We start from the raw sequence: 27,446 nt of genomic DNA on the forward strand, positions 1-27,446 counted from the left end.
ATTCACTATACAATTTTCTGTCAGATATCTATCCAATCTGGCTGGTTGGAATGAAACCTGGTAATTTATGGAAGCACATGACAATCGTCCATTTGCTCACAAACTCTGGAAAATAGCCAAAAATGTTGTTCAGACAAATTGGTTAAAACGCACAAATGTAACCAATTTGAACAATTTTTTTTTGTCCTTTTTTCAGTGTTTAAAACCATATGATCGACTGTCATTTGCTCCCATACATTACTAGGTTTTCATTCCAACCAGCCAAATTGGACAGATACTGTACTGTATCTGACAGAAAATTGTATAGTGGATGGCCAGCTTAAGTATTACAATTCAAAAGATTTTTTAGAGACAGGAGGCTCCTAACAAACTGGTGTAGAAAGTCATGGATGCCGAGTACTCCGTCATGGGACCGCCACTGGGAATGTGGCCACTTACATTTAAAAATCCCACTTTACATTGTGCAAAGCATGTGGTTGCATCTCCTGCAAGGCCTGGCTTCAAAAATAGGAGGACAGACCCCGAATCAGTTCGGGTCCTCTACTCTAGTAGCCTGCTATTCGTGGCAGCATAGAAGGCTGTGGACACACTAATAAACACAACATGCATCCAACTTGTTCTATTAAAAGCTTTCTTATTGCAGTACTCTTGATATGGGTGTAAGCAATATATTTTCCAAAATAAGGTAAGGAATGCAAAAAAATTTTATACAAAAGTTTTATACACAAATTTTCCAATTATAAATACATTTAAAATAATATATAAATACATGGTACAACTCCAAACATTCATGCATGGTAACAGCTGGTTATGTTTTCCAGTGTACTTCAGAGCCTTGTGATGCCAAAGTGGGAATAACAACTCCCTGTCTTTGTAACACACGGAGAACATCTAAAATTGCATCTAACTCTGTTTTAAACCTTTCTAGCTCCATATTCTTTTGTTGTGCAAGTTTCTTCCATTTGTCAAGCTCGCTGACCTGCGCGGCTTCTGCAGTGTGTCGTGACTGCTGGATTACCTGCAAAATAACATGAAGGCTCTTTCATATTTATTACATTTTCTGATGACAAATTAAAGGTTTGCAAGGAGGTATGTATTGTACATAAAATAAATAGTTGACAGAGTAAAGGTTGTAACATTTTATATTTATATGGTACTATTCAACTTCACAACACTTGGGTCAATCTGTCTCAAGTTGTCCAGTTTTTAATTTTCTGGTTGCTTGATCATTTTTAACAAAGGTTTGTTTTTGTCAGTTATCACCCCTATATGCTAATAGTTCGAAGCCACATAAGGAAAGGGATTGCAAGACACCTCTCTGGTGAAAACTTTGCGAAAATGTAATCTATAAGCTCCAATGGTTATCACAAACTAATCTTATTTGTGCATTGTAAATTGGGCATTTTTGCAGTCTGCATAGAAAGCTATCGGTACTGCTCTGAAATCTGCTGTGCAAACCTCTAAGAATAAGTTTTCAGAAGCTGAACGCAAAACTACTTTAAAAAAATATGATATGCACAGATTTCCTAGAAAGTCAAAAAGTGATGTCAATGTACCAGTCAGCACCACAAACGGAACCATTATTGATCAGAATGAATCCGCCTCAACTATAAGCAAAGGATTCTTTTCTCCATAGGTCGGTAGACTGGATTCATAAGTCTTCCCATAAGCTATAGGATTTAATGATCCTTCCTAAATAGATGTGTTCACTTAATGATTGTACTGAAGTCCTAATTTGGGAATGGCTACTGAAATCTATACAAATTGGCCATCAAAAGTCATTACTTGACAGTCTACCTGACACACGTCATGGACCCTAGGACATCCTATAATTAGCAACTTTGGGCCAGATTCTGCACGGGGTTGCATCCTGAACGCGAATGGAATGCAAACAAAATGCTAATAAGACTATGAGCACGTCCTAATGCACAAGACACCCCTAGCACATCTACAAGGCGGTTCTCTTGTGTGGAATCGCAGAGTTACCTCCCAGAAACGCCCATTTAGCATCCTCCGAGAAGCAGCTGAGATCTGGGAAATTTTGAATCGTGCCTACGTTTGGCAAGATGCATATGCAGCCTGGGACACGTGCAGTAAGCAAAACATTGCTAGATGTGGTCACATACAAAAACTGGATCGGCTCAGAATCAGGTTTTTTCCCACATTGTAGACATGCAGGCAGCGAAAGTCTCCTGGCAACTAATAAAGGAATATGTAGCAGCGTCTTGTGTTTTATACTTGGAGCTGCTGTTATTGTATGGAAAGTAGTACAAACATGAACTTAGCTTACAAAAAAGAATTAATGTTAAAAACAAACAAAAAGTCCCTTTAATTAAGAGATATGCATCTTAAATATCAAAAAAAGAATTGCTTTAGTTAATGTACCTGCTGGAGCTCTTGTTCTCTTTGTGAATGCTTGATTTCCATGTGTTTGATCTTACTTTCAAGATTTAAAAAGTGCCTCATTTTTGGACTATGACACTCCTTGGCCACTTTTAGTTCATCCAACAGTTTAGCCATCTGTAAACAGATATTGGGGGAAAATGCTAATTATATTTTCTATATTATTATTAAGGACTAAATTGTTTTCAGCTACTTTAAACTTTTTTTTTTTTGGTAGCTTTAGCAGTTTTGAATATTATTTTGGTGCACATATAAGGCACCGTGGGCCTGATTAATTACGGATCGCAACTGCAACAGCGTACGCAGATCGGCCAATGGTGCGTACTGCGCATGCACCGCAGTTCACGTGAGTTAGCATTGTGATCACCTATGCAGATAGGAATCCATCTGAGAGTGAGTGACAGGGTGTGAGCGTTTGGGGGTGGTTGGAGAAATGCAGGGTTGCATGTCAATTTCAATGCCTTTGCATGGGCGTGCATAAATTAGCCACTGCGACGGCATATGCAGCTTGTGTACTCACTGCGTGTGAGGAGGTTAGCAATTTCTGAGTAAGGTTAGACCTGTTGTAATTGTGCATGAGGGGCCGATGTTACTCGATGTTCCCAATGTATACGCAGCACTGCAAGGTATTACAGTGCTGTAGTGGGAGTCTCTGTGCTGGCTGTGCGACGGCATTGCAATAGCATTAACATATTTTCGCAGCGGGTATGCGTGCATAATCGCAGCTGCGATCGCATCAGGCCCTGTATTAGTAATGGCTCACATTAATTTCGAATATGTAATGAACTGTGGGCCTGATTCAGAGTTGGGAATAGAATAAGAAAGTAACTGTGCATCTTGGTAAAACCATGCTGCACTGAAGGTGGGGCAGATGTAATGTGCAGAGAGATTTAGATTTGGGAGGGGTGTGTCCACACTGACATCTAAATTGCAGAGTAAAAATAAAGCTATCCAGCATTTGTGGGACACATACAAAAGCAGCCAGTATTTACCCCACATGCAAAAATAGTGTGTATTTGCACCCCTTGCACTGCAACATGGTTTGTCCAGGTACAGTTATTTCTTAAGCTGCATACACACACAACGATTTAGTTAACGTACGATTTTAGTAAACAATTTTCTCCCTTGAAAAAATGAACTAAAATAGTTTACTAAAGTTGTTCATTTACTATGTTCATTTAAATGTAATGAACGATTTTTTAGAAGTACAAACGATTTTTGCATATTCCCTTACTGAAAATCGATGAGTTGACAAGTCTGACTGTAAAAATCATTCACTTTCTGAGTCAAACGATGAACGTTTGTAGTTCAAACGATTATCGTTAAACGATATTGTTTCACGATTATCGTTCAAAAAATCGTTGTGTGTGTATGCAGCTTTACTCTATTCCCAACTCTGAATCAGGCCCTGAGTCAAGTACCTCTCTCTGTAGGGTTTCCTCCCGAATGCGTAAAACAGCCAAGGATTCTCTGTCCTTCTGTAGTTCGCTAACTTGTTTTTGAAGATGGTTTATATGGATCTGTAGAGTGTAGTTTGAGGTTATGTACTGGGAAATAGCATTATGACAGAGCAAATACATATTATATTATCAGACATATATTAAAATCACACGAACATGAATATTCTCTATTTTATTGTATATGTAAAAATTAATTGTTCAGCTACCAAAAAATAATCAGAATAGAACAGCTTAATACTAGCTTTGCTGGATATATCCTCATACCTACCTTTACAGACTGGGATCAAGTGACCATTGGCTTTTTCCTTCCATTGTTGTTTCGAGATTAAATTATGGTTTTGGCAATACTAGTGTTAAACTACAGCCATGGCCAAAATTTTGAGAATGACATGAGTATTGGTTTTCACAAAGTTTGCTGCTTCAGTGTTTTTAGACCTATTTGTCAGAAGTTACTAAGGATATTGAATTAGAACCTCTATACACTCCTGCCTATACCTTCTAATATCCTGCCTATAAACCTCTAAGGATGACGCTATTTTGCGTACGCAGTCATATAGTAAATAAAGACTCCAGACCTTTTACCTGTGGTTCCAAAGCACAAAGTGATATTTCAAGTAAAAGTACAGTCAGTTACACGCTATGATCCAAGTACAATTTAGCGCAAAGAATTATACAGACCCAAGTAGAGTTATACATACGCAGCGCTCTGGGCCAGATGTAGGCTTCAGCAAGAAACCCCCGTCTATCAGCATTCAGCAAGAAGACTCAGACTGGGGTCACAACACACATGTTTATACTCTCACAGAAACAGACAACACAATAGAGAGGCTTGTCGCTGATGCCATTGGTTCCCAGGAGGATGCATCTGTTGCAGAGCATTTAACAGGTTGATTCAAATAGACACAGTCCAGCCTCTAACAACTGGTTGTCTCTGGTTTCCTGTTCATGCACATCCTAACAGTTGGTCATATAATGTACATTTCGGTGCTTTAAGTCTCTGCGGTCCATAAGTTGAGAATGCATGTTGCGATCTTCACACTTAAGATATCAAAATGCTGTTGAAAGAGTGCAGGTCAGTATAATATCAAACATGACTTACTTATCATGTATTAAACCTTAGCTACCAAATAACCTTTATTTCTCAGCAATTATAATAAATGAACAAACTTGAATCTTATACTTTAAAGCTTATGAGACCTTTTATGTGAATATGTACTGTGTAAGTATTTGGGGTTTGATATAAAGACGCTAGTTAACTTGGGGCAGATGCGTGCACATGAAGCTAATAAACAGCGTTTTCATACAGGATCTTATGCATTCGCTAATATGCGACAAGGTAACAGCGCAATTGTGCGTATTAATGTGTGTATGAGAAATGGTGAAAGATGCAATCGCATGATGCTAATAGTAATATCGCCATATGTACTTAAGGGTGAGTTTACCGAAAATGGCGCTTGGGCGGCCATTCGCAAAATGGCGTCTTGCGATCTCATTTTCTAATATGGCGTCTTGCGGCCAGTCGCAAGATGGCGTCTTTACGATCTAATTTTAAGCTGATCTTGTCTCAGCCAATTATCCAGCTTCGAAATTACTATGGTATACTGAAGTAAAATTACAAGCATTTCATAAGTGTCAAAGGCTTTAATTGACAATTACATTAAGTTTATGCAAAGAGTAAATATTTGCAGTGTTGACCCTTCTTTTTCAAGACCTCTGCAGTTCGCCCTGGCATGCCGTCAATCAACTTCTGGGCCACATACTGACTGATGGCCGCCCGTTCTTGCCTAATCAATGCTTGGAGTTTGTCAGAATTTGTGGGTTTGTTTGTTTGTTTACCCGCCTCTTGAGGATTGACCACAAATTCTCAATGGGATTAAGGTCTGGGGAGTTTCCTGGCCATTGACCCAAAATTTTGATGTTTTGTTTCCCGAGCCACTTAGTCATCACTTTTGCCTTATGGCAAGGTGCTCCATCATGCTGGAATAGGCATTGTTCGTCACCAAACTGTTCTTGGATGGTTGGGAGAAGTTGCTCTTGGAGGATGTTGCTCTTTCTTCATGGCTGTGTTCTTAGGCAAAATTGTGAGTGAGCCCACTCCCGTGGATGAGAATCAACCCCACACATGAATGGTCTCAGGATGCTTTACTGTTGGCATGACACAGGACTGATGATAGCGCTCACCTTTCCTTCTCTGGACAAGCGTTTTTCCAGATGCTCCGAACAATCTGAAAGGGGATTCATCAGAGAAAATAACTTTACCCCAGTCCTCAGCAGTCCAATCCCTGTACCTTTTGCAGAATATCAGTCTGTCCCTAATGTTTTTCCTAGAGAGAGGTGACTTCTTTGCAGCCCTTCTTGACACCAGGCCATCCACCAAAAGTCTCTGTCCTGTGTCATGCCAACGGTAAAGCATCCTGAGACCATTCATGTGTGGGGTCGATTTCCATCAACGGGAGTGGGCTCACTCACAATTTTGCCAAAGAACACAGCCATGAATAAAGAATGGTACCAAAACATCCTCCAAGAGCAACTTCTCCCAACCATCCAAGAACAGTTTAGTGACGAACAAAAAAAGTGATAACTAAGTGGCTCGGGGAACAAAACATCGACATTTTGAGTCCATGGCCAAGAAACTCCCCAGACCTTAATCCCATTGAGAATTTGTGGTCAAGGACAAACAAAAACCCACAAATTCTGGCAAACTCCAAGCATTGATTAGGCAAGAATGGGCAGTCAGCATGTGGCCCAGAATTTGATTGACAGCATGCCAGGGCAAATTGCAGAGGTCTTAAAAAAGAAGGGTCAACACTGCAAATATTGACTCTTTGCATAAACTTAATGTAATTGTCAATAAAAGCATTTGACACTTATGAAATGTTTGTAATTTGACTTCAGTATACCATAGTAACATCTGACAAAAAGGTCTAAAAGCACTGAAGCAGTAAACTTTGTCAAAACCAATACTTGTGTCATTCTCATAACTTTTGGCCATGGCTGTACAGGTTTATGTACCCATATAAAGGTAGGAAAAAAAGCATAACAATTATGTACACTGCAAAAAAATGAGAGTTATGGTTAAACTTACTTTGGTAACTCTCTTTCTTCGAAGTCCATAGGGTCCTCAGGGAGACCTTGGGGTGTAAGTGGTGGATGAGGACACCGGGCACCATGCAGTTAAAGCTTTAGCTCCCAGGATGCACCGATCCATCCCCCTATATCCTGCCCCCGAGCCAGAGGCACCTCAGTTTGTGGCAAGCCAAAGGCCGGAGGAGGAGAAGAGAGAAGGAAGACTGGTACACACAAGAATCACACTCACGGAGGAGACGGGAGACCGGTGACCAAGAACAAATCCCATATGAAGCCAGGTGCGGCAGGGCGGGTGCCCTGTGGACTTCGAAGAAAGTTAACAAAAGGTAAGTTTTACCATAACTCCCATTTTCTTCTTCAGAGTCCACATGGAGATCTTGGGGATGTCCCAAAGCAGTCATTTAAGGGTGGGGACGCTCCTGCGCTGAGAGGAGAATCTGGCGCCCAAATAAAGCATCCTGAGAGGCAAATGAATCAAAGGCATAGAACCTCAGAAAGGTATGGACAGAGGGCCACGTGGCCGCCTTACAAAACTGTTTAGCTGAGGCACCACGGTGAGACCACGAGGAACCCACAGACCGAGTAGAATGAGCAGTAACAGTAGCCGGAAGAGGAAGGCTTGCCTGCGTGTAAGCCTGTGAGAGTCATGCAAAGCCATTTAGCCAATGTTTGCTTGTTGGCTGGCCATCCCTTCTTGTGAAATCCATAGAGCACAAATAAGGAGTTTGATTTCCGAAAGGAACAGGTATGGTTCACATATATCTTGAGGGCATGGACCACATCCAAGGAGGCCTCACCTGCCGAGAGGTCTGGTGATTGAAAGGGGACTACAATTTCCTCATTAATGTGGAAACTAGTAACAACTTTTGGAAGGAACCCAGGGCAAGTCAGAAGTACTGCCCTATCCTGGTGAAAAATTAGAAATGGAGAGCGCCCCTAAATCTACCACTCTTCTGGCTGACGCTATAGCCAGAAGAAAAGAGTCTTCGCTGTTAACCACTTGAGTTCCATAGAATCCAGGTTTTCAAATGGAGGACCCTGGAGGGCACGAAGAACTACTGACAAATTCTAAGGAGCCACCGGAGAGACAAATTGAGGTTGAATCCGGAGAACACCTTGGAGGAAGGTGTGGATTTTCAGTAGTGGAGCAAGCCTACGCTGGAACCAAATGGACAGAGCAGAGATATGCACTTTCAGTGAGGAGTGTCCTAGGTCCAATCCAGCTTGATGGAGGGCCAGGACTATGGAAATCCTAAAACACCTGGGGGTCGTAGCTTCTGGTACGACACCATTGGAAATATGTATGCCACACTCTGTGGTAGATCAGAGTAGAGGCTGGCTTACGTGCTCTGAGCATAATTTTAACTACAGCGCTAGAGAAACTTTTGGACTTCAGGAGGGATGTCTCAAGAGCCATGCCGTCAAAGAGAGATGACCCAGATCCGGCTAAAGGCAAGGACCTTGAGACAATAGGTCCGGTCGTTGAGGCAGCAGGAACGGAGTGTTGATGGAGAGACTCCGAAGATCTGAGTGCCAATGATGTCTGGGCCAAGCTGGAGCCACCAGCAGGACAGGGCCTACGTCTTGTTTGTACTTCCAAAGAACTAGAGGAAGAAGGGAGACTGGAGGAAATAGGTATGCAAACTGAAAGGTCCACTTCACTGCGTCTACAAAGGTTGCCGCGGCATCTCTTGTTCTGGACCCGTACACTGGCAGTTTGCGATTGTGTCTGGAGGCCATGAGGTTCACCTCTGGGAGGCCCCATCTGTTCACTAGGAGTTGAAACAACTCTTGGTGAAACGACAATTCCCCGGGATGCACGTTGTGACTGCTCAGGAAGTCTGCTCGCCAATTGAGAACTCCCAGAATGAACACTGCAGAGATGGCTGGGAGGTGACCCTCGGCCCATGTCATAATGCATGACACTTCTGTCATTGCTGCCCAACTTCGAGTGCCTCCTTGATGGTTGGTTGCCACTGTTGTGGAATTGTCAGACTGAACTGTGCTGGGCCAGTTTGAGGGCCCTGTAGACAGCTCGAAGTTCCAAAATGTTGATTGGCAGGGTTGATTCGACCGATATCCAATGGCCCTGAAATGAATGCAGACCGGTCACTGCACCCTAGCCCCGGAGACTGGCATCCGTTGCTAGGATTACCCAGTTCGGGATCCAAAAGGGGCGACCCTTGGTTAGATGAGATGTCTGTAGCCACCAAGATAGAGACAGACGCACCTCCAGAGAGAGAACCATCGTCTGAGCTTTGATCCGATGGGGTAACCCATTCCCCCTGGAGAGGATCAGCCTTTGCAAAGGCCTGGAATGGAATGGAGCATACTCCACCATGTCGAAGGTGGACACCATGGATCCCAGAACCTGAATTGCTGAGTGGATCGACACTCGGCAACTGTGAAGACATCTGCGCACTCGTAGTTGAAGTGTGGATATGTCAGAAAGATTCTCAGATCCTGAGAATCCAGCAGGGCTCCCAGATGAATCATTATGTGAGGGATTCAGGGAGGACTTTTTCCAGTTGATTAACCATCCATGTTTCTGCATAATGGTGACCCGACTCCAGTCGGGCACCGTCGAAACTGAGGTGCCTCTGGCGCGGGGGCAGGGAATAGGGGGATGGACCGGTGAATCCTGGGAGCTAAAGCTTTAACTGTGTGGTGCCCGGTGTCCTCATCCACCACCTACACCCCAAGGTCTCGCTGTGGAGCCCTATGGGCCCTGCAGAAGAAATTACTGTTTATTAAAAATTTTCAGTAACTTTTGTAACATGCACAAAATATGAGATATGGTAAGAACTTACCCTTGTTATCTCTATTTCTACGAAGTCCATAGGGTTCCACAGGATACCTTGGGGTATAGGTGTGACGTCAGTCGCAGGGCACCAAAGAGTTAAGCTTTCAGCCTCCCAGGATGCACTAGGTCCCCCTCCTATACCCCGCCCCCGGGCCAAGGCACCTCAGTTAGTTACCAAGCCATAGGCCGGAGGAGGAGAAGGAAGAGAGAGAACAAAGATCTGGACACATACAAGAATCACATTCTCACCAGAGGGAGACGGAAAACCGGTGACCAGAGCAAAGCCCATCTGCAGCACAGGTGCGACAGGGCGGGAGTCCTGTGGAACCCTATGGACTTCGTAGAAATAGAGATAACAAGGGTAAGTTCTTACCATATCTCATATTTTCTACTTCAGGGTCCATAGGGTATCCACAGGATACCTTGGGGATGTCCCAAAGCAGTATCCTTTAAGGGTGGGGACGCTCCTGTGCAGAAAGGAGAATCCGCCGCCCGAAGGAAGCATCCTGAGAGGCGAAGGTGTCAAACCTGTAATACCTCACGAAGGTATGGACAGAAGACCACGTAGCAGCCTTGCAGATCTGAACTGCCGAGGCACCACGTCGAGCTGCCCACGAAGGACCCACAGACCTAGTGGAATGAGCCTTCAGAGAAGGAGGGACCGGTAGGCCTTCATGAAGATAAGCTTCAGAAATAGCCATACGGATCCAGGCTGCCAAAGTTTGCTTTGAAGCAGGCCAACCCTTTTTACGGAAGCCAAAGAGGACAAACAAAGCGTCCGACTTCCTAAACGAAGAAGTGCGGTCAACATAAGTCCTTAAGGCCCGCACAACATCCAAAGAGGCCTCACCCACGGAAAGACCCGGTGAGTTAAAGGCCGGAACAACTATTTCCTCGTTAATATGAAACTGGGAAACAACTTTGGGAAGAAACTCGGGCCGAGTGCGGAGCACTGCCCTGTTCCCATAAAAAACCAAGAAAGGGGGTCTACAAGAAAGAGCCCCTAACTCAGAAACACGTCTGGCCGAAGCAATGGCCAGAAGGAAAACAGTCTTAGCTGTTAGCCATTTAAGATCCACTGAGCCCAGTGGTTCAAACGGCGGTCCTTGGAGAGCCCTCAGGACCACAGCCAAATCCCAAGGCGCCACAGGTGGAACAAAGGGCGGCTGAATGCGGAGAACACCCTGCATAAAGGTGCGCACATCCGGGATTGTAGCAATCCTACGGTGAAACCAGACAGATAGGGCCGAAACCTGTACCTTCAAAGAAGCAAGGCGAAGCCCATGATCTAGTCCCGCTTGCAGGAAGGCGAGAATCCGAGACAGACGAAACTCCCGCGGTGCATAACCTCTCGGTCGACACCACTGGAAGAACGTATGCCACACGCGATGGTATATCCTCGCGGAAGACGGTTTCCGAGCTCGCAACATGGTACGCACCACAGAGCTGGAAAACCCCCGGGACCTCAGCATGGCCGTCTCAACAGCCACGCCGTCAAAGACAGCCGAGTCAGGTCCGGGTGAAGGCAAGGACCCTGAGACAGAAGGTCCGGTCGTAGCGGCAACCGCAGAGGAATGTCCACAGACAGACCCTGAAGGTCTGAGAACCAGTGCCGTCTGGGCCACGCGGGAGCTATCAACAGGAGCGTCCCTCCTTCCTGTTTGAATTTCCGGATTACCCGTGGAAGAAGGGAGACCGGAGGGAACAGGTATGCGAACCGGAACGTCCACCGGACGGACAGAGCATCCACCAGAGACGCCCCTTCGTCTCTTGTGCGAGACCCGTACACCGGCAACTTGTTGTTGTGCCGGGACGCCATGAGGTCGATTTCTGGAAGACCCCACCTGTCCACCAGTAGTTGAAAAACGTCCGGGTGCAGGGACCATTCCCCCGGATGAACGTCCTGGCGACTTAGAAAGTCCGCCTCCCAATTGAGCACTCCCGGGATGAAGACCGCTGATATGGCCGGAAGATTGCGCTCCGCCCAAACCAGGATCCGAGAGACCTCTACGAGAGCCGCCCGACTGCGAGTTCCTCCTTGCCTGTTTATGTAGGCCACGGTGGTAGCGTTGTCCGACTGGACCTGCACCGGGCGACCCTGGAGAAACCGCTGTGCCTGCTGGAGAGCATTGAAGACCGCACGGAGTTCCAAGATATTTATTGGAAGCTCCGCTTCTGTCGGCGTCCACCTGCCCTGGAACAAGTGTGGACCCGAAACTGCTCCCCAGCCCCGAAGACTGGCGTCCGTTGTCAACAGGACCCAATTTGGAACCCAGAACGGACGTCCCTTGTTGAGGTGGGTCGTCTGTAACCACCACGTAAGGGACAGGCGAACCTCCTGGGTGAGCACAATCGTCTGGGACTTCAGAGACTGAGTCAGCCCGTTCCACTTGGACAGGATCAGGTGCTGCAGAGGTCTGGAGTGAAACTGGGCGTATTCCACCATGTCGAACACCGACACCATGGAGCCCAGTAACCTCATCGCCGAGTGTAAGGACACCCGGCGGCTGTGCAGACAACTGCGCACCCTTGACTGTAAAGCAGAGATCTTGTCCTCCGTCACGAAGATCCTTTGCTGTCCCGAGTCCAATAAGGCTCCAAGATGCAGAATCCTCCGAGACGGGATTAGAGTGGACTTCTGCCAGTTGATTAGCCAGCCGTGCCGTTGCAGCAGTGCAATGGTCAGGTCCAAGTGGCGTAACAGGAGCTCTGGAGATCCTGCCACCAATAACAGGTCGTCCAAATACGGCAACATGCGGACTCCCTGCAGCCGCAGAGAAGCCGCCATGACCGCCATCACCTTGGTGAAAACACGTGGTGCTGTTGCCAGGCCAAAAGGTAACGCCCGAAACTGGAAGTGGTCGCTGCTGATTGCGAACCTGAGGAACTGTTGATGGCGCCAAAGAATAGGGACATGCAGGTAAGCGTCCTGTATGTCCAATGACACCAAGTAGTCCCCAGGTTCCAGCGCCAGAATGATGGACCGTAGGGTCTCCATCCGAAACTTCGGGACCCGCAAAGACTTGTTGAGTGCTTTGAGGTTGAGAATCGGACGATATGACCCATTGGGTTTCTGTACCAAAAATAGATTTGAATAGAAACCCTGGCCCCTCTGGGAGAATGGAACCGCCACTATAACTCCAGCCTGGAGCATAGTGTGCAATACCTTCCGCAGCTCCGTAGCCTTGTTCCGGTCTGATGGGAGACCCGTGGTGAAGAAGCGAGCCGGGGGTCTGTGCAGGAAGGAGAGGGCGTATCCGTGAGAAACCACCTCCAGAACCCAAGTGTCTGTCGTAGTGGTCGACCAACACTGGGCGAACTGTAGCAGGCGGCCTCCCACCCTGGGATCCCCCAAAGGGAGGCCCGGACCGTCAGGCCGCAGGCTTGTCATCTGGCTTGGGGGCCGGACGTCTGGTACTCCATGCCTGCTTCCGGGGCTTGACCGATTTCTTAGGGCCAGCCTGTCGAGGAAACGACTGTGGTTTGGGCCTGCCCTGGGCCCTAGATGACCGAAAGGACGATGGTCCCGAACCAGAAGGAGCAGCGGCCGACGGGAGACAGGCAAATTTGGCTGCCGCCAGCGTGGCCACAATCTTATCCAGATCCGGACCGAAGAGAACTTCTCCGGTAAACGGCAACGCTTCCAGACCTTTCTTGGAATCTGCGTCCGCCTTCCAGGATCGCAGCCACAAGGTGCGACGAGCAGCTACCGCTGCTGAAGAAATTCTAGACACCAGAGTACTAATGTCTAGAGCCGCCTCGTTGATGTAGGTGACCGAATCACGGAGATTGCCAATCAACTCCGCCTGATCGGCCGGACAGTCGGATTCAAAAGAAGCCTCTAATGAATCCGCCCAGCGCTCCATCGCTCTGGCAACCCAGCAAATGGCCATAGCCGGCCGTGCTGCCCCCCCTGCAAGGGAATAAGCGGACTTCAGGCAGATTTCTACCTTGCGGTCCGTAGCATCCTTAAGGGAGGACATGGATGGCATCGGCAATGTGGCACTACGGACAAGACGGGTCACGTGAGAATCCACCTGTGGAGGGGATTCCCACTTCGCAAAATAATTATCCGCGAACGGATAAGCCACCGCCAGGCGTCTCTGCGGCTGGTATCTTTTGCCAGGTTGTTTCCACGCCTCCTCTAAATGGTCCACCAACTGACCCGAAAGAGGAAAGACTGTGGCATCGCCCTTCACATCTTTGAAAAAGGCATACTTAGATTTAGCCGCTGGGGGAACTTCGTCCTCAATCACCAAGGCTGTGCGGACCGCCCGAATAAGTCCAGGAATATATACTTTGGACTTAGCATCAGCGTCCTTAGTATGGAGAGGTTCCTGATCGTAAGGATCTAGAATCTCCCCATCATCAGACGTCCCTTCGTCATCCTCATAAGGAGCGGACAGAGACGCCACCGGCCGTTTATGAGGCCGCATCACAGACTCCCCTTGCAACACATCCGACAAGTGCTGTACAGAACTCGTCAGGGAGTTAACCCACGCTGGCTCCTGAGAACCCGGGAGCGGGGAAATAGGGAGACTGTGGGGTACCACCAATTGTCGTGGGAACCCCTGCATGGGTGACGACACCACAGACTGCTGGGACAAACCCATCGGAGTAAACGCGGGCTGCGGAGCTAACTGGCCCACTAAAGCTGTTAACGCCTGAGCGAAACAAGCCCAGGGCGGCTCCTGTACCGGTGCTGTAACCGTAATAGGCCGCGCCATGGACAAACACTGCCGGCAAAGGCCCTCCGCGCTACCCTCCCCCTCCGCTAACGGTACTTTGCACGTGGTACACTGTAGCCGGAGGGGAAAATCACTTTCAGACATGATGGCACCACGTATGTGACCTCTCTCACCAATTAAGTATTAAATAGGCGAGAGACCACCCTGCAGCACCGCACCGCAAGGGCTTTAGCAGAAAGAACAGGGACAGTAATAAAGCTGACAGTTTAGATGAAGAAAAGATTACAGGCAGCAGCGCTAGCACAGTCACATACAATGCAGAGAAATAACAATTCCTGCACTAACAGCGCTGATCACTCAACTACACAGACACAGGGCCTGGTAGGACACAGCGCTGCATACACAGACCTGACCACAGCGGAGGAGAGGTATGCGGGGGGACCCAGACCACGATGCTTCCGTCCAGCGCTTCCAGCAGCGTTCACCATGCGTTCTGGAGAAGATGGCCGCCGAGGAGCAGAGAGGAGGCTGGCCTGGGGGAGGAGCGCTGCCACAGGACCAGTCGGCAGCATGCAGAGAGGGCTGTGTGCAGCGGGGGAGGCGCCGGCTGTGAGACAGGGAAGGCGCGCTCCCCTGGCATGCATTTAACCCCTGGGACGCCGCAGTGCTACCGCTCTGCTGCGGTCCGCTGTCCCAGGGGGTAGTGGAAGCGCAGGTTGGTCGCCTGGCTCCACGCTGCAGCCAGTCCCCAGGGAGCCCCCTGCCTGGGGACTTAGGACCATGTGATCAGCGGGGACCCACCGCGGGACCCCGCTGCTTACCTCTGTCCCCCTTGAATCCGGCCATGGTCCGGAGCATCTGGGGTCACCGCTAGCTGTGACCCCAGACGCCCACCAGCATCCCCGGATCAGTACCGGCGTTCTGGTACCGGCGGGGTGTAGGGAAGACAGCATGGACGTCAGGACTGACTGTCCATGCTGTACATCCAGTTGTGCAGCCACAGCTGCATGAAGAATAAGCTTCAGGGGCTCTTCTAGCCCCCACTCCAACAGGTGCACCCGACTCCGGCCGGGCACCAAACTAAACTGAGGTGCCTTGGCCCGGGGGCGGGGTATAGGAGGGGGACCTAGTGCATCCTGGGAGGCTGAAAGCTTAACTCTTTGGTGCCCTGCGACTGACGTCACACCTATACCCCAAGGTATCCTGTGGATACCCTATGGACCCTGAAGTAGAAATTGTTACAAAATACAATTACCTGTTTTGAAAACAAGAAGACACTAGAAAGAAGAACAACAAGGGATGAAACTTTAATCATGAATGTTAAAAGAAGTATGCAAGGCACTTTCAGGTGAGTTTTTTTTTTTTTTTTACTTGCATACATCTTCACATTTTTTGCAAACTTTACTTTGGCATGAGACGGGTATCTTTGGTTTAATTTTTGTTACAGAATCCTATATGACACAGTCTGTATTTCGCTGATCTTTCTGAGGGAGGATCATCAGCTGGCCTTGCATCAAAGAAACGTGAGACCGAGAACAACGGTAAAGGTTCTGCAAACTCCGCAGCAATAGCAAGGATAAATTTATGCCTTGATAGCTAAAGGTGGGTAAATACTTGTACGACCGGCAATCATGCCGATGTCCAGGGACACTCTGGATATCGCATGATTGCCGTTACACATCGCAGCGATTAATGAAGGACGGAATGGTCACCGACTCCGTCCTTCATTAACAAGCATGGAGCCGCATGCAATATAGTCAGGTTTGATGGAGCACATCAAACCTGACGACGTTGCATGTGATCATGGGAGTGCACATATCGTGCATACACACTGCACAATTTACACAATTTGTTGTTCTTATGACAAAGTATAAATGCAGATAAATGTAGAGTAATTGCATACAGAAGGTCTCTTTTACTAAAAATATATATGGTATCATCAGCATTATACATATTAGGCTACAAAGCAAACAAACTAAATCATCAAATTTTTCCATTGTTACTGCAACAAAATATAATGGTGGCCACACACATGGCAATCTGCACAAGATCAGCCGATGTGTACGATTTCCCTTGAAACTCTCCCCAGCAGCTCTACACACGATCTCCACATGATCTGCACACAATTTGGTGTCCAATCTTCAAACGATCTCCTGCATCCAGACTTTCACAGTGCATCGTGTCCTAGATTGTCAGAACTGCCCTACTGCACGGCAGATCTGACGATGCGATGTGCAACCAGCGGTGACCCGCATCACCTCGTGATCGTGAGTGGGGACTCACGATTTACTCAGGATTTGGCCATATTTTACATGATCTGTCATTCCAATGTGTTGGAATCGGCCAGATCAGGTAAAATATCGCTATGTGTGTGGCCAGCCTAAGAGCGGTCATATGACCACTCATGGTAAAGAGACAAAAAAAAAAAAGCTAAAATTAGATTTTCTAATGGTTTTCAAAAATCGTTTTATCACTTTTTTTTATACAAATCGCCCACATTATTAAAAGCCACACTATTTCATAATACCTAAACAACAAAGCAGTGACGCTTCAAAATTTGAACATACTGTATCATCTACAAACATTTAAAGTAACCATTATGCAGCCTTTCAGTTAGAAAGGAACCAGTGACATCACTGAAGCACTGATCAGCCAATATCTATAATGTACTGGTCTCTGGTGCAGCGAATATGCAGGAGAAAGCAACCTACCCATTTTGCTCAGGGACAAATGCCTCCATTGCGAGTAGGCGACAAGTCAAATGTAAGTAGACAAAACTGCCATTATGAGGTTTTTTTTTAGATACAAATACTATGAAACAAATGTAAAGACACAAACTTATTGAGATGATTATGTTGCTTACCTCTTGGGATGAAATCTTGCTACTTAGTTCAGCTACTCGAGATGATGAATGTTCTAATGCATTCTGACAAATTAGTTTTTCTATCTCCCTCCGGTGTGACTGCTTAAGTGCTGCAACTTGCTGAGCAGTTTCGCCTTTTAAACTACAAAAACAACATATTACAGTCTTAGGGGGAGATTTACCAATGTGCAGCCTCACCTAACTGCATGGTTTTTTACATTTTCATGAGAGTTTGTAGCTTGTGCTGTTCACTAAAGGCCAAATAGCACATTAAATTGCACCATTTCAAACAAAACCCTTTTAGTATACCTATAAAGAAATGCTTCTGCTGAGGATCTGTATTATCTGGAATCATTCTGAACGCTACTGCTGATATAATAAGCATATTACATTTCAAAGTGTATTTGCATCAAGAAAGAAAGCGGGGAGCTTTTTGTTGGCTGCTATATCTTGCTCTGTGAAAAAAATAAAATGAATACTCCAGTTTGGTTCAAATGAACACACAACTGCTTAAACAATCAACATTTATTTTAAAAAGGCAAGGGATAATAGGGAAATAGTTTATCTTATGTGAACAAGGTTATTTTTTTTTTTATATATTTTTGGTAGACTGTGTAGTTGCACATTAAAGGGCTGATTCTAAGTTGCATGCAAATTGGCTGCAGTTCCAGGCAGCCACAGAAGCCTGATTTACTATCTAAAGCGGCCTATACACGGGGCGATTTTACACATGATATGCACGATTTCGATCGATCGCAATGATCAATCGTGCATATCGTGTGTTTTGGCATGCTGTATGACGGCGTTGCGCGTCCCTGCCGTCGTACATAGGCATCGTAGGTCTTATGGAAAAACCATAAGATCTGCGATCTGTCATGCTGTTAAATAGGTAAATGAAGCATCTTGTAAACTGCATAGTTTACCATTCACAGCAGCATGCGATGCATCGGGCTGAATTTGAATACATACCGAGGTGTCATACATTTTTGAATCGCACCGTGTATGGGCCGCTTAATGTTAATGTGATAATCTGTAGGGTTAATGCGAGGGATCGTGTGTATGCAAACAGTAACCTGTGCCACCCATTGATTTTATGCATGCCATTGCAACCATTAGTACCTTCATTTGCACCAGCCCCATGCAAAGTGCAAGAGATCCGTAAGGTTTCCCTTCCCCTGTACGCATGAATCAGAATCGTACAGAGCTTTTGATACACTCTCACAAGTCAGGGTGGTTAAGTGCCATCGCATTGTCACCGCCCTATTCCATGGAGAGATCCAGCCACGTTCTGTCCAAATCAGAATAGGACGAACACGCAATAATACGTAAATTTGCTTCTGTGCTTGCCCTGTATCTAAAAACCTGGCATTTGGATCAGTGAAGGGATCCATGCAACTCCGAGTCAGCCCAAAATAGCTAAATAAAATTATGCAGACAAACTATTTTGAATTCTTAAACCATTCTGCATACAATGCATAATACTTCTATTGGCATTTATCAGCCCATTGAAGCAGTTGATTTTTGCTCGCACCTCCATAGGCTGAGAGTAGAAATATGCTTTTGGACCTCATGGATATAAATACTTTTTTCTGTAAGAAAACAGACTTTTAAAAAGGAGCTAAGGCGGCAGCACACATCTAGCACCTCCTGCAAGAGAAGCCGTAGCCTGGCTAGGTGAAAGGAAGAGAAGGTCATATTCCTTCCGCTCACATCAGGAAATGTTTCCCAGACACAATGATAGTTCCCAATTTTAATAAAGAAGAAAAAGGAAAATCCTGCACTAGAACAAAAGATCTACAGTAGCTCACTAAGATCTTCCCTATATTATGTTTGTATATTTTAATTGTTACTGAATATTTTGTAATCTTTAAATGAACGTGCTGCCGCTTCCACCTATATAAATAATCCAGTCAGAAGACCTGTGTATTATTGTATTAGTTATCATTAAACATTCAGCCTGGCATTAGAGCAGACATACTGTAGCAAAGGCCAACGTGGGTTTCGCTTAAAATTTTCTCAGAGCAGCATTTTATTTTACAACACAGAATTGATGACAATGGAGTGAAAATTAACATATAAATACAAAACACCTTCAGTGAATATAATTCTTTACATCCTTTCTGCCTCAAAATCTATAAATATATATATATTTATTATGTACTCCTAGGCATGTTAGTAGCAGCATAGCATTGGTTTTAATAATCACACAAATGTCTTCGCTATCTACTCACACCCATCTTTTAATAAATATATATATCGCTCCTGTTGACCGTAATTGGTGAACAATTTCTCTCTATTTTGCGTAATGGTAGTTTGTGGCTATTACTAGCTTTAGCAAAGTATTTACTAAAGAAATACTTTGTGGTCCTTGCAACATGAATCCAGCTTTGCAAAATTAAAAAAAAATAAAAAAATTTGAAAATAATGGATTTTATTTTTCCTCTCTCAGGGAATTTACTAAGATGAGAGTTCTATTTAAGAAGAGATGTTGCCCATAGCAACAAATCAGATTCTACTTCTCATTTATCTAGCACCTTCTAGAAGATAATACCTGGAATCTGATTGGTTGCTATGGGCAACATCACTTCTTAATAGAACTCCCATCTTAGTGAATTTACCCCTCAATGTCAGTGCCAACAATATGTAAGATTAATATGGTAGCCCGACAAGGTCTACCATTTTTAAACTAGAAAGCCTACTGCATTAAGTGGAAGGATCCTTTTCTATTTTGGTACAAGATTGGGAAAATCTGTCTTTAGACAGCACCCTCCTCTACCCCCAGGTAAAGCATTTCATTTGAAAGTCTCAAGACTCCTCTTTTGCAGCTGCTATACCAGTATGTCATTGTCCCAGAGAACCATAGGGATGAAGGAGAAATAAGTAACATAATTCAGTGGCTTTCCATACAATGCAAGATTCCCGGGTAACAAAACTGTAAAGCTTTATGACACATACCTATTTCCTGGTAGACCATACCCATGTATGTTATACCTAGGAAAACGGGACTGCCTATTGAAACTCAACAATGTTAAAAAGGTATGACTCAAATTCAAGTTTAAATAAAGTGTGTTTTTCAATACTTACAGCATATTTAGGGTGCATAGTGTTTACCGAAGACAAGATAATATTTGCACTGAATTATTGCTCTGAAACACTTTAGGTATCAGCTCACGGGCACGGACTCACAAGGTATAAATAAAGGCAGACTATATAATCTACACTTGCAGAGTGATGCTGATGTAGATTCCATGGCAGTGACAGTGTTAACACTATAAAATACCAGCTTGTTTTTTTTAAACTTATTTTACATATTGGTTTCTAAGTGCATGTGCATACTAGGTTCTGAATCATGTTACCTCTTTATAGCACGCTCTGCTTTAGCCAAAGTACTTTCATAATTTGCCGTTTGTTGGTTCAGGTCTTCAGACAATTTGTGTACTTTAACTTCTAGACTTTTGTTTTCTTGTAGGAGATCAGAAATATGAAAGTCTGCAAATGTATCTGGTTGATACAGTTTATCATCCAACATTGATGGGAAAACTTCAGTCGCTACTGTGCTTCGCTTGGTGTGAGGTGTAATGCCTGCTTCAGGCGCACTTAAGTGTTTGTTCCTGTTACTGACTCTGCTTGAATGGGGTTTGACTGAGAGCATGACCATCCTTTCCTTTTGAAGTCTCTCCACTGTTTTTGAGAGCTCTTGAATCTCTTTATTTTTTGTAATAAGTTCCTGATTAAATTTTGTCAATCTTGTTTGATCAGGCATCTCTTCCACTTTAGTATTTGAGATGTTTTGTTCTTTATTCATAGACTTATGTTCTAAAAACAAATTCTTCTGTCTGAGGGTCTCAATTTCTTTTTGTAGGTTCATAACTGTAGAGTGATGAGTATCCTTAAATATAGCTAGCTCTTGCTCAAGTGCTTTTATTTTTATTGTGCTGTCTACGTGTTTTTGTGGCTCATTTAGGCGTCTCTGAACATGTAATTCTTCAAGTTCATTTATTCGACTCTCATATTGAATCTATACAGGAATGAATAGAAAAAAGAATGATATTGTAGCTTAAGCAATATTTATCATCTGAGACATAAATAGTACAGGGTGCAGAATTATAGAGCCAAGACATACATAACTTGTCCACACGCAAAAAATACTTGGGAGTAAATTTACTAAGTTGCAGTTTTCAAAGCCACGGTGTCTTTGGCTGCTGCCTTTAAAGGGGAAATATTATTATATAGTAGACAGCCATTTTTATTACTTCCCTTTTAAATTCAGCTTTGAAACCGCAGAAGACAATTACAAAAGCGCTGCTTTCTAATTTACTCCTAAAGCTGGGCATCCACTATGCAATTTTCTGTCTGATATCTGTCCAATCTGGCTGGTTGGAATGAAAACCTGGTAATGTATGGGAGCAAATGACAATCGTCCATTTGCTCACAAACACTGGAAAATAGCCAAAAGTGGTCGTTCAGTGAAACTGTTTAAAACACACGAATTTAAACAACTGTTTTTTGTCCGTTTTCCAGGGTTTAAAACCATATGATGGACTGTCATTTGCTCCCATACATTACCAGGTTTTCATTCCTACCAGCCAGATTAGATTAGTGGATGACCAGCTTTAGACCTAAGTCTGTATCCTCTAGTTCATTTATTTTGTTTGCCTGTTGTAAAGCTCATATATACAGATGTGTCCTCATGCATCTAGCCTCCTTACACGTTAAACATCCCTTCGTGCAACTTTTTATCTTCAAATAGGCCTTTTTTTGCACTGTGATGCGAAAATTATATGCAGCATTCTGTAACCGACTGTGGGTGTATCTGCATGCGAAACACTATATTACAGTGTCAGCGGCTGTAACACTAATGTAGCGTTTCGTATGCAGATACACCAGCAGTTACACACAGAACATAGGCATGCTGCATATAATTTTAATCAGCAAAAGCTGCTCATGCTAACTATTCACATCACAGTGCAAACAAGAAGCATTTGAAGGTAAAAAGTTGAACGAAAAGACACTCAGTGCTGCAGAGTCACATGCAGCTCCCGCGTTATGTGTAGCGCGTGGAGGATAGATGTATGTGGACACCTCTGTAGGTAGCATACAGAAAGCAAGAAGGGTAGTAAGGGGGGCAGGGATATAAAGGAGACAACACATCTATGAAGGAAAATCATGCAAATCATTCAGTGATAAAGTATTAAATCATACATAAATTGGAGCTGAAAAAGTAATGAAGGAGAATTACAATCACACACTTATGCACTAGAACAGTGGTTCTCAAACTCAGTCCTCAGGTCACGTTTTACAGGTCACCTAGCTGGTGCACAGGTGTGATCATTACTCACCGACATTTTAAAAGACCCACAGGTGGAGCTAATATCTCACTTTTGATTCTGTTAGTAGACCTGGAAAACATGCACTGTTTGGGATCCTGAGGACAGAGAACCTGTGCACTAGAGAAAGAGAATTAGCTAAGGAAGTACCGTAATCACAAACCAAGGGATTGGAGGGCCCCTGTGACAGGTCAGCCATGGTGACCAGATGGAGAAGTTATTTGCTTTGTTTACTATACAGGTTGAGTCTCCCATATCCAAATATTCCGAAATACGGAATATTTTTAGCATGACTGAGATAGTGAAACTTTTGATTTTTGATGGTCCAATGTACACAAACTATATTAAGGCACAAATTATTAAAAATACAGTATAAAATGACCTATAGGCTGTGTGTATAAGGTGTACATGAAACATAAATGAATTTCATGAATGTACACAAACTTTGTTTGAGCCACAAATTTATTGAAAGTATTGTATAAAATTATCTTCAGGCTGTGTGTACAAGGTGTATATGATTAATAAATGCATTCTGTGTTTAGATTTGGGCCCTATTCCTAAGACATTTCAATATGGTATGCAATTATTACAAAATACGGAATATTCCGATATCCAAAATACCCCTGGTCCCAAGCATTTTGAATATGGGAGACTCAACCTGTACTAGTTACATGTTCCATTCTGTAAATGTGTCCACTACTATCCTGTAAAATTGCCCTCCCAACTGCAGCCTCTCCAACGTAACTCCGAGGCAGATGGGAAGATTTTGTGTAAGCACTGTGGAACATGATACTATTGCAGGTAGGTTTTTAAAGAGTCTCCTCTATTGCAGACCTATTATGTGGACGTGACATTGGCCTATACCTGTTCCCAAAATGTCAGTTTTAAGAGTATCCCCTGTGTCATGCTCCCATGCCAGTTCATGAGCTTTTATGGGAGGGGGAAGGGAGGGAAATACCATACAAGAGTCAAATCGATGGTGGATAATAAGTCTCTAGCAGGGAAGCATAAGAAATCTAACTCCAGTGTTGTACGTGCTTTGGGCAACTGGGGATTCTTAATGGAATTATAAAAACTACTCAATTGAAAATATTTATAGAGGCGAAATCTGTCAGCATAAGAGAGGAAGGTTTGCAATGGAGCTATAGCCAAAAGAATAAGTAGACCATGCCCAATCCAAGGGAAAAACACCTTGTGACCCATATTGTGTGCGTGTGATAGATAGATATACATACACACACACACACAAAATACTGTGCAAAAGTTTTAGGCGGGTATGGAAACAAAGAATGGGTATGTAATGCCGGCTGTCGGGATGCCTCCTGTCACAATACCGACAACGGCATCCCGAGGGTTGGTATCCTGAACAGTGGTCAGGTAAGAATATTTGCCCTCCCCCCTTCTCCCCCTAACACTCCCTTCTTGTAGCCTAACCCGCACCCTAACCCTCCCCGTTAGTGCCTAAACCTAAGTTTCCCTCCCTTCATGCCTAAACTTAACCCTCCCCCCTTAGTTCCTAATCCTAATCCACCCCTGGGGGTACCTAACCCTAAAGTCTCCCTCCCCTTGCCTACCACCAGTGGTGTCTGACCCTAACAGTGGTGTCTACGCCTATTTTAAGTCCCTTGTCGGGATTCCAGCGTTGGGATTGAGACCGGCGGCTCTCATAACTACATCCCTGGAAAAAATGCTGCAAAGTAAGAATGCTTTCAATAATAGAAGTGTTAATAGTTTACTTTTATCAATGAACAAAATCAAAATCAATATAAGACTCTTTAAAAATCTACCATACACCGTGGCAAGACTAAGCACAGCAATAAGACACAAGGTAGTTAATACTGCATCAGCAAGGTCTCTCCCAGGCAAAGATTTCAAAGCAGACTGGGGTTTCAAGATGTGCTGTTCAAGCTATTTTGAAGAAGCACAAAGAAACAGGAATCGTTGAGGACCATAGGTACAGTATTTGGCCAAGGAAACTTAGTGAATTAGATGAAAAACACATCATGCTGAAAATGTCCAGCAGTGCCATCAGCTTAGAACTGGCAGATACCAGTAGAACCCAGGTACACCCATCTACTGTTCAGAGAAGTCTGGCCAGAAGTTGTCTTCTTGTAAGAATTGCAGCCAAAGAGCAATACCTTCGATGTGGCAACAAGGCCATCGACTCAACTATGCACGAAGATATACGGTAGGAACTTGGATGTAGAAAAATGGCAGCAGGTGCTCTAAACTGATGAGTCAAAATTTGTTCGCAGAAGGGCAGTTGGTTGCCGAAGGGCTGGAGAGCGGTACAATAATAAGTGTCTGCAGGAAACAGAGAAGCATGGTGGAGGTTCCTTTGCAAGTTTGGGGCTGCATTTTAGCAAATGGAGATGTTGAATAATGGTGTAATGGTGTCCTCAATGCTGAGAAATACAGGCAGGTACTTATTCATCATGCAATACCATCAGGGATGTGTCTGCTTGGCTCCAAATTTATTCTGCATCAGGACAACCACCCCAAACATGCAGCCAATGACATTAAGAACTATCTTTAGCGTAAAGAAAAACAATGAGTCCTGGAAGTGATGATATGTTCCCCACAGAGCCCTTATCTCAACATCATCGAGTCTGTCTGGGATTACATGAAGAGAGAGAAGGATTTGAGCAAGCCTACATCCACAGAAGATATGTAGTTAGATCTCCCAAGATGTTTGGAACAACCTCTCTGCCGAGTGTGTGCAAGTGTAAATTTATGCTGTTCATTCATATTGCATTTAGTTAATTGCTAAAAATAAACTATTAAGACTTTTTTTTTAATACACATACATATATATATATATTAATAGCCACACCTCATGTTCGTGTGTGTATGTATGTGTATATATATATATATATATATATATATATATATATATATACACACATACATACACGAACATGAGGTGTGGCTATTAAGTAACGAGCCTGATGCTATAATTTAGGTTTAATTATATTAAGATCATTTTAACTCTATTCCCTTTCTATGTATTCCTCTCCTGCATCCATACACAGCAGCATTCTTATTTTCTATTGGTCAAAGTCGTTCTGCAGCTCAAACTGTCAGCTGTCTCAACGGCTCCATTGTTTTCTTCTTTACCTCAGTAATTGAAGCAAAACGGGTTCCCTTGGGTACAGATTTGACTGTAGGGAAAAGAAAGAAGTCACACGGTGCTAGGTCTGGCGAGTATGGGGGGTGTTCCAGCACTGCAATCTGTTTCTCGGCAAAAACTGCTTCACAGAGAGCGCTGTATGGGCTGGTGTGCTGTCCTGATGGAACATTACACCATTTTTTCATAGCTCTGGCCTCTTTCTTCTGATTCTTTCCCACATAGTTGCTAGAACATTTTTACAGTAATGTTGATTCACTGTTGCACCTTCTGGTACCCAGTCTTTCAATATAACACCTGTGATATCAAACAAAACAATTAACATGGGTTTTAATTTGCTTTGACGTGCTTTCTTCATTCTTGGTGATGATGGTGTTTCCCAGTGCATGGACTGACGTTCTGCCTCAGGATTGTACTGGAAGATCCATGTTTCATCACTGGTAATAACTTTATCTTAAAAATGTGAATCCGCTTGAATTTGTTCCAAAATGTCTGTACAAACTCGATTTTCGATTTTCTTTCTGCTCGGCAGTGAGAAGCCTTGGAACCATCTTAGCACAAACCTTTGTCATGTTAAGAACTTTATGCAAAACTTGCCTAACAGTTGCTTTGTTGATGTTTACCATTTCTGCCATCATTCGGGTGCTGACTCGACGGTCAATTCGAACAATTTTATTTTTTTTTCCCACATTTCCATTTGCTTTTTATGCCCTAGGCCTTCCGGCATAGTCATCATCTTCAACAACCTCACACCCATCACTACATATTTTATGCCACTCAAATACACGTGCACCAGTCATACAATGTTCCCCGTAAGCCTAGGGTAGTATACAGAAAGATTCGGTAGGCGTTTGGTTCAATTTAACCAAAAATTTTAAGTTAACACGTTTCTCTACTTTTGAAGTAAGCATTTTTACGACGCACGGGAAAAACACAACTTATTCTAATGCTGTGTGACAGCAAACTACCTGTGTAAGAGGGGTAATACTTGGAAAACCGAGGGCCAGGGGCAGAGTTTTAGTTGTTAAATATTTATTTATTAAAGGCAAAGAGCTGTGCAGGTGTAAGTACTGGCATATGAGGTTGCCAAAAATGTATCTATTTTGGTGGTAAGGAGAAAGCTAGAAGTAGGAGAAAGACAGTTATAAAACCTCCTGAAAAAATGTCCTGAAAACTGTAAGCAAAGCGTCCAGGATGATACGCCAGATGAATTTGGGAGCCTTTAACTGTGTATATTATTACGGGTGCGATGTGAGCATAACTAAGTAGCTAAGAGGGAGCCAGCCTTGTCACCTTGGTTATAGTTTTGCTGTTGTAATCTGCATAGAGTGTGGTCAGTCTTGGATGACAGGATTTGATTGAGCTGACCCTTGAGGGAATTAATTTATTATAAAGGGGTTGCTTAGGGTAGCATTAATGCTCTTGAGTCTCACTCTCAAACAATGGATTTATGTTTCTCAAGTTTCTGGACTTTGGCCAATTAAGTAAAATAGACCTGAATAGTGGCCCTATGAGCCTCCCAACACCACCTCAGAGAATCTCCAAGGACTGATTAAATGAGCATTTTCTGTATCGAAGACATTGTCCTACTTTAGTAAAAGCAAAACATTTAACAAATCAGTGAGGGGTGGAATTAAATGGTGCATCAAGGGAGGATTATTCTCATGATAATCAAATGGTCTAACCAC

At 44.1% G+C, this 27,446-nt stretch overlaps 1 protein-coding gene across 3 annotated transcripts in view; it reads right to left on the reverse strand.

The window, feature by feature from the left end:
• Window positions 1-779: 779 nt before the first annotated feature.
• CEP162 (centrosomal protein 162) overlaps window positions 780-27,446 on the reverse strand; it is a 160,394-nt gene continuing 133,727 nt past the window's right edge. For all 3 annotated transcript variants that reach the window (XM_088470612.1, XM_088470595.1, XM_088470604.1), the window contains exons 23-27: window positions 20,661-21,322; window positions 17,305-17,446; window positions 3,825-3,923; window positions 2,386-2,520; window positions 780-1,018 (exon numbers count right to left, since the gene is read on the reverse strand). In XM_088470612.1, the coding sequence (XP_088326738.1) occupies window positions 809-1,018; window positions 2,386-2,520; window positions 3,825-3,923; window positions 17,305-17,446; window positions 20,661-21,322 (1,248 nt within the window). In that variant the 3' untranslated portion in view covers window positions 780-808. The remainder of the gene's footprint in view (window positions 1,019-2,385; window positions 2,521-3,824; window positions 3,924-17,304; window positions 17,447-20,660; window positions 21,323-27,446) is intronic.

Source organism: Taudactylus pleione, unplaced genomic scaffold (assembly GCF_031769625.1).
Source record: "Taudactylus pleione unplaced genomic scaffold, aTauple2 ptg000015l, whole genome shotgun sequence".
NCBI lineage: Eukaryota > Metazoa > Chordata > Amphibia > Anura > Myobatrachidae > Taudactylus > Taudactylus pleione.